Here is an 8,661-nt window from a genome sequence, read left to right as displayed (position 1 = left end):
AAAGAGTAATGAGGGATATTCACCCTATAAGATCCTAAAAGAGGCTATTAAACTATCGAAATAAAAAAGTATAATATTGGTAAAAGAAATAAATAGATTAACCATATTGCATAATGCTGTTTACATAGATTTAAAAGGTGCACAGAAAATAATAATAAACATTAACCTAGTTAAATTGTTTAAATAAGGAGACGCACATTAACCTAAATTAGTGGCTTCACGGGATTGGAAGAGTATATGGAAACACAAAGTAAGAAAGAAATTCACTGATGTATATTTTTTAGCTGAGAGGAGTTTGAGGACATCAAATACATCTCCTCATTTAATAGCTGAAGAAATCAAGACCTGAGAGATGGGAGAATTTGCCCAAAGTTACACAGCCATCAACAGAGCTAAGCATGGAGCTAAAATCCTCCGATTTCCAAGTCATAATAGTTCAAAAATTATAAACCGTGGAAATTTAAACCACTCTTATACAAATGAGCTGAGTCTCTGAACACATCCTATGACTTTTGAATTTAGAAAACAAGTCATGGCAGGTTCTCATCCTAAAGCCCAGGCATCTCCTTCTCCATAAGCACTTTCTCTGTGGCTATCGTCCTTACTGGACCACAGTGTCAAGTGTAATGTTATTGTTTTCATTATGACATAAGCTGATGCAAAATTTTTCTGAGCTCTTGGTCTATGCATACAGTATGTTGAGAGGGCATCATTGTCTCCCTTAGCAAAGTGTCTGTAAATAGTAGATACTAAATAAATATTTGCCGAATGAATGAATACATTGTGTTTTCACTCTGGGCAAGATCACAATACAAAGAAGACAGGATTTCTATAAATGATCACATAATTCATTTGGGGCATAGTCAAATACCCAAAGAAAGGTAATACAAGGAAGACTTTGATAAACACCCAACAAAAAGAGGGTTATAGGAATTGAAGAGTGTGGGAGATCAGAAACGATTGTTGGAAGAAGTGATTTTGCAGATGAGCCTTGAAGATGGTGTAGGAAATAAGGAATCAGAATAACAGCATTCCAGGCAGACAGAACGGCTTGCATGAGAAACCACATAGTTCTTTTTACTGAAGTGGAAGGAATGAGAGAGAATCCGAAATAAGGCTGGCAAAGAGAACTAGAGCAAGAAGAGCTGATATTGGCGTATAGATATCGGATGACCACATGGCCTAGTTCACCTGGGAAAGTCCTGTTTCACGTTTGCTGACACAGAATAATCACTAAGGCACACTTTTCACTCTCAAAGTGTTCCCATCTAGACAATGAAGTATATGATCTTCCTATTTATAGGGAGAAAGAGGCTGATCTAATAATTTAGCAAGGGCTTCCTGGTTGCATATCAATTTAATATATTATGCATTTGAATAAGTATTTCTCCGATGCTGTAGTTGTAAATATAGGGAACAAAATTAAAATGTGCTTTTTTGGAGAAATGACTTTTTCTTTAATCTTTAGAAATGATGTAGGAAGATCTTCCCATATGTAAGAAGATACATGGGAAAAATAAAGTTTAAATGAAAAATTTTAAATGTGCTTCAAGGCAATTGCCTAACTTGGAACACCTCATCAATGGCTGAATTACAGACAATTAGGCCCAAATAAAGCTGATCATGACATTCACCTATTAGTAAGAGATTGTGATAAGTTAACATTAAAGTCATTCTAACTGGAGCAAACCTAACAGCAAATGACATCAAATTAAAACTGCCACGTGTATCCTGTTACACAATGTGTAAGAACGTTGAATGGGGAGATTCAATTAGGAAAACCCAATTATTATACAATCGGAATGTGTTTGACATTTTGATTACTGTAAATAAGTTGCTAAAAGCACAATTACCTCAATTTTGGTTAAGAGGTCTTGCAGTTCTCCTGATTCATTCATTGACAAAATTTTCTCAGCACCCTATTAACAAGAGAGGGTGGGGGGAAAAATCCATTCTGTTAGTATTTGAGAAAACAAAGTTCTAGCCAGGAAAGCTTAACCCACAAAATCCTGCACGTGATCCTTCCCTTCCAAGCTGAGTAAACTCACAACCAGGAGGCCAAAGAGGAGAAGAAATTTCTCCTTGCTGCCACGTACTCTATCTACTAAGGCTGACTGCAGTCACGGGGAAGGCTGCTCTCAGGAGGGGAGCTCCGGGAAGCCACAGCTGCAGGTTTATGTCCAGATATGGCAGCGGCCGGCACGGCCTTCCGGATTGTTCAGGGAACCTGGAGCCAGTCTACCATCTGGGAAGGGAGCCTTAGAGCAAATTCCCAGCCTGGATTGTCTCTTCCCTACTTCAAAGCAGTCTTGGACACAGCCCTCCTTAGAGTCATACATGGAAAGATATCATAACAGCAGCCAACAGCAACGACCAACACTAACTAAGGACACGCATGTGTTAGGCACCAAATACCATCTCATTTGATGTAGTAGACTCTGTTATTAGCAGAAATTGAGCCTCAGTGAGATTAAATAATAATTCCAAGGCCACCCAGAGAGGAAGCAGAGATGGAATTTGAACATAGGCAAGGGATTCATGCCAGAGTTGATGTTTTTAACGTCTTAAACGTTACCGAGAAAGTGGAGGAAGAGGGCAACGTATGCACCTTGATTTTCCCAAACAAAATCAGTTATTCTCTCCTCTGTGATCTTAGACCACATTTTGGTCCGCTGCAGAGCAAGGCCACTGGGGATTACCGGGCCCGTGACTTCTCCAAGCTCACGGCATTTTGTGTGGTGCACCACAGACAATCAATAAGTATTCGCTATATTAATTTCTTCAGAATTTTTGTAGTAAATACAGCATTAAATTCCAAACGGGTGTTCCCTGTAATGATGATTTTAAAAAAGAAAAACAAGCCAGGGCATACATCCAAATGCACCTTTGTGAGGGGCGAGAGATCAAGCGGATGTGATTTGACGGTAAAACGCCAGATACCTGGAGGAATGAAAGAGACGGATCCTACGTACATGATTTCCTCCATCGCTGCTCTCCGAGAGACACCTGACGGGAACGGAAGAGCAACCGCTGGAGGCTGCACTCTCTGATGAGGACCAGGAGGCCGGGCCCCTGGCTGACAAAGGATCCTTCTGCCATGTAGTCAGGAGAGCAGATGGCAGGGTTGGCACCGAGGGAGCTCAGCCCTCACCTAGCGTGGTGCCTGCCAGAGGACGTGCTCAATAAATGTTTGTTGCTGTGACGACCATGCCCACCGAAAGCGGGAGGTCACATCAACTCTGCCTGGAGATGGGCCGCCCGAGCCCTGCTGACAAAGTCAGAGTTTACTTCGGAAATCAGGTCTGGATCTTTTCCAGTGCACGAACAGACTCCACCGGGTCCCTGGAGCTCTACAACAAACACTTAGGCCTGGAAAACGTTCAAAGCAGGTGTAACAATATCCCCACCAGTGTCTTAAAAAAAGGCAGTAAAGTCTCCCGTGGATAATCTCATCCTAAAGAGCGTGGTTTTCCTGTGTCCCTGGCAGGAATTATTAAATGCAAAATTAACTAAACTGGTTGACTTGTTTTTTGCAATTATGTAATACAGACCTTTGGGTGTCAGGAAATGCCTGTGAAAGACAGTGATTTTGGTTTCATATAATTAGTGCTGAGCCACTCTTTTTGGTGTTGCTGTAAAGAACAATTTCCCATGGAGGCCAATCCTGACTTTTTATAATAAAGCCGTGTCGTCAAAGTAGGTATCAGGAGGATGTATTATTTGCTTCTCTATGGCAGAAGGCCTTCTCTCCCATTCCTTTAAAATTAAACCAGCCTTTAAAATGATAGGAAGCATCTTTGAGTTTGGTGGCTAAGAGTACAGACTCGAGTTTGGAAAGCCCTGTTCTAAGCTCTGCTCCAGCATCTCCTGGCTATGACACTTTGGGTAGGTTTCCTGGCCTCTCATAGCCTCCATCCCTGTATTTGCAAATTGGCGGTAATAGCAGTATTTACCCCATGAAGCTAGGAGGACTTAGTGACATTCTGCGGTAAAGCATCGATAAATGTAAGCTTTTAAAAAAGTGTGATTCTCTTCTACTTTAAAATGTAGGTTTTATGATGATTTGGGTGTGGTGAGGCCAGCAGACCAGGAGACGACTGCTATGGAAAAGAGAGTTTGCACTCATAGTTCCCAAGAGGAGAGGGCATGGCGCTCCGTGCACCGGCCACAGGGGAAGTTCTAGGGTCACACAGGAGGCACAAGGAGATAGCGGACAATGTGGGCAAGAGCCTTTATTGTGGTCTTCATGGGAAAAGCAAGGCAAGGCAGCATAAGTGGGTTAGGATTGGCTGGTTTAAATCACTTCAGTGGGCTCTGGGACTTAAAGGCTGGGTCCTTAATTGTCTGTTTCCAGGCCCTGCGGTGATTAGGGGAGGAGGATAGAGACCAGAGCAGGAGAGTCCCCAGGTGGGGCTCTGATGAGCTTGTTTGCATGTCAAAGGCTCATTCCAGGGCAAGAGGTCCCCTCTCTCTAGGAATCAGATAACACTAGGGAGGGCAGGCCCTCCAGGGCCAGCGAGGTCCCAGATGTCAAAGCATCAGAAAATACAGAAAATAAAAAACAAAATCAATACATTTTCGCCTACACATTTTTATTATTCCCTTCTGCCACAGATTTTAGATAGAGCTGGAACACTAGCCCGAACATTGCCTGATGTAAAGAAAGACACAATATTTCTGCTCATTAAAATCACAATTTGCCAATCTACTCTGTGATCAATAATAAGCATCAGCAAATATTTGAAGTTCCCCATGGATAGAAAAAAAAAATGCAGGACAAAATAGCACATAGATAAATTTCAACTTTCAGTGATCTATTTTAAGACATCATTTATCTAAAATGTACCTTACCTACAGGTAATAATCTTCTATTAATGTAGAATATTTATACATATATGTCAATTAAAATATCTATACATGACATACAAAGAATTAAATTTATTTGTTCAACAAATTGTCCAAATGGCTACTGAGTCAAGACAATAAAAGACTGAACTGATGTATTGGGAACTGAGAAAAAGGAACAGAAGTAAACAATATTCTACCAAGTAGAATGTAGAGTATTTGGTGGCCAAGAGATTCTTACCAAAGGTGCCCATCCCATCGTGAGGGATGAGAAAGAGAGGAGTATGCACACATATTGTGAGACAATCATATTTTACTAATAGGCCTTTTATTAATATAAAATATTAAATCATAAGATGTATGGTATCTATCAGTTTATATTTTTATGAAGTATGTTATTTTACCATATTTTATAGTCGTAATTTTGAGGGGTACATTACAAAGTCATCTTCAAAATAAGATAATTAAGGATGACAGCTGTCTATAATAAATCTAAATTTGCAGGAGTTACGGTTTTGCTGTTATAAATTCACAACACAATGAATACTTGACGATTTGAAAGCAAAAATAAAACGTGATCACAGGCAAATCTGTTGTTTTACTAGAATTACATAATACATTTTCAAAGTGCGTAGATTATCAGTCAGGATTTCTTTATTGTGTAAACGAAAAGGTCCACATATCAGAAAGCACAGGTTAGAAAAACTAGCAAGATTTATTCACCAAGTAACTTTAGGTTAAAGTTAAAGATGACTTATTAGGGTCATAAAATAGCACAGGATGTAGCAGATTTATGCCTTTGCTTTGTTCCCTGTCACTTTGTAACCAAAGCTATTCCTACCCTGCCATAACGTGTATTTTTAATCAGACAGCATTAGCCACAGCAGAGCAAACTGCAAGTCACAAGGACAGATGATTGTAACTTTATTTATGACAGAGAGAGACTTCTGTGGCACTACACATAAAGCAGGATTTATAGATAAAATTAAATTTCCACTTCACTTCCTTAATAATTTTGTTTTCATGATAACAAAATCATTTGTGACCCCTAAATTTCATCTTTAAAAACATACTTGAAAAAACGTATAAATTTTTTCTTCACACTTGTAAAGTAACAACAGTCTGAGAAAAATAATATTCATTCTTTATTGATTAAATGCTACTTATGATGAAGTAGCATAATGAAGAAATCTGAAAGCTCAAGGATGTTTATGTTTGAGGTGTTCTCTGGTAAGACTCGTGGTAGTAGATTAAAGCCTTTTGCGTGACATCAGTCCTGGGACTGGCTAGGCCCATTAATTCTTCAAAGATAGTGCTCTGTTTAATTCCTTACGGACAAAATAACCCACATTTATGTGACATGCTGTTCCTTGCCTTAGAAGGGAAAAGCCATTAAAAATTTAAAATGTCGTTGCCTAATTTAAAAATTCATTTAATGACCCAAAGAGTGGCGTATACATCATACTTTTTTTTAAGGCGGCTAATGTATTGGCATTTTAGTAAGATTTGCACCAAGTGGCTTTCCTCAAAGCCACCAACTCAGCCACGTACGTGGAATTGTAGGTACGAGCTCCTTGCAGTGAGGATGTCATGAACTGGAGACTCCTAGTGGATGGTGTTATCACATAATCGTGCAAATACCTATTTCCAGGACAGTCTAAAAGAACGGGGAAAATAATATATACTGCTGTTTTCCTTTTGAACAAAAAAGTTATTTCCACCAACAGTGTTTTTAAATGGATCATTTCTGCACATGCAAAGAAAATATGTACATAGGTAGGAGGGGCAAGATGGCGGACAAGAAAAACCACCAGCGAGGGCCTCTCTGTGAGAAAGACAGATTTTAGAAGAAAGTGGAAAAAAAAAATAAACAGGCAGACAAACACAGATCGGGTGAGGGTCGGAAGGAAGGGTGCCTGAAACTACAGGAGACGGCAGGGAAGATGTTGCAGAGAACTGGAAGGAGAGAGGCCCCAAGAGGCTTGGAGACCAGCGACAAGGGTGGGTGGAGCAGTGAAATTTCCCCTCCCTTGCATCTCAGACTGCCGTGGGCTCCTGAGCGGCTGGAGAGACCTGCGGTCACCAGCCCAGAGACGGCGGCCGCCAGTGAGTGGTGGCCTCTTGCGGACAGGGCAGCTCCCTCCCAGGTGCTGCTTCCCCAGTGACTCCAGCAGAGTGGGAAAAATCCCGAGGCGACATTGATCCGGCTTGGGCACGCCGTGGGTGACTTGAGACCAGCACTCTTCTCCCTGGCAGGGTCAGGGATTGATCTCAGGGCCCTGGGGACAGGCCTGCAGGCCAGACCCGGTACATCCAGGTCTCGATTGCGTTGCCCCGGGGCACAGAAGGATATCTGTGAAGGGGCCTACTGAGGAGTGTGTGCCTTTGGGGGCAGATCAGCCTGCTTGGGGCAATCCTCCTCCCACGGGAAGGCAATGCTCCCAGCTCTGGCTGTGATCCTGGGCAGGGAAACTCCTGGCCCACGTCACAGCCAGGGGAGATCTGCTGGGAGGAGGTCCTGCCTGCTGGCAGAGGCCCGGGAGAAACTGCGGGTAGGGGAGGGTGGAAAGGAGCCAGGCCTGCTCCAGACTGCAGGTCTCAGACAGCCCCACCCCTACACGCAGACTTTTCGGCTGAGTGGGGCCGTTTCAGCCCCTCCCTGGCAGCTCTGCCCAGAAGCAGAGAGTAGACCTTTGCCCCTGCTAACAGCATTTGTGGAGCTTGAGGGCAGGATAACACCGAGAGAGCCCATAGGAGCCCAACAACACAGAAATGAAAGTAAATTTTGGAAATCACATGGAGACTTTGCATTGTTATAAGCTATTATGAACTAAATTGTGTTCCTCCCCAAAGTTCGTACGTTGAAGCCCTAACACTCAATGTGACTTTATTTGAAGACAGGGCTTCTAAGGAGGTAATTAATGTCAAATGAGATCATAAAGGTGAACAGAGGAAAGGCCACATAAGGACACAGAGAAGGCAGTCGTGCCCAAGCCAAGGAGAGTGGCCTCAGGAAAAACCAACCTTGCTGATAACTTGATCTTGGACTTCCAGCTTCCAGAATTATTGCTTAAGCCACTACGTCTGCAGTATTTTTTTATGGCAGTCCTAGCTAACTAATATATAAGCCAAATAAAGCAGTAAATTTAGAGTCAAGTTTAACCAGAGAGTCAAGATGGTAGAGCAGAGAACAGCAACAGCTCAAGTCCTGATTATACTAAAATGTTCATGCCCTCTGCTCCCAACCTGGGTTACATTAAAATGTCGATGCTCTTGGCCTCAATTATCTCACTTTTGGAAACTTCTCCAAAAAAGATAGTCTCACAATACCAAAATCACATTCACAGAGATGTTTCTTGCAGTATATGCCAAAATAGCGAACCTAAATTCTCAATTGTAGGAGAATGATGCTAAAATGATGATGGGACATATCCACCCAAAATATAAAACCATTAAAAATAAATGTATCATTATGGAGACTCTAAAATCCTTTTAGGGCAATTCACAGTGTTGGTGGGAAATAGAGGGTATGTTTCCTGATATCTTTTTGCATCCCAGTCTGGGTCTAGAAGCCCACAAACAATGACAACTGGCTTCATGTCACAGAGCACAGGCTATGATTGTTCCCCTTTTGCAGGTGTGAAAACTGAGGTATGGAATGTTTAACTAACATGCTTAAGGTGACCCAGTCAGAAAGTTGAGTTTGATCTATTAAGAGATGGATTATAAAGAAGTGAAATTTTACTTGTTCCAAGAAGGCTTTCATAATAACCCCATCTCTTATTGATCTTTTTCTCCTCTGATAACAGACCATCT

The 8,661-nt window shown here is 41.7% G+C and overlaps 1 protein-coding gene across 1 annotated transcript in view; it reads right to left on the bottom strand.

Moving 5' to 3' along the window:
* The window catches only part of GRXCR1 (glutaredoxin, cysteine rich 1), a 60,547-nt gene that overhangs the window by 14,302 nt on the left and 37,584 nt on the right, over nucleotides 1–8,661 (bottom strand). Inside the window, exon 3 of the mRNA XM_012648482.1 lies at nucleotides 1,854–1,919. Coding sequence (XP_012503936.1) covers nucleotides 1,854–1,919 — 66 coding nt within the window. The remainder of the gene's footprint in view (nucleotides 1–1,853; nucleotides 1,920–8,661) is intronic.

The sequence above is a fragment of the Propithecus coquereli genome, unplaced genomic scaffold (genome assembly GCF_000956105.1).
Source record: "Propithecus coquereli isolate 6110/MARCELLA unplaced genomic scaffold, Pcoq_1.0 Scaffold288, whole genome shotgun sequence".
In the NCBI taxonomy this organism is placed as follows: Eukaryota; Metazoa; Chordata; class Mammalia; order Primates; family Indriidae; genus Propithecus; species Propithecus coquereli.
This window is presented reverse-complemented; position numbering and strand designations above follow the sequence as displayed.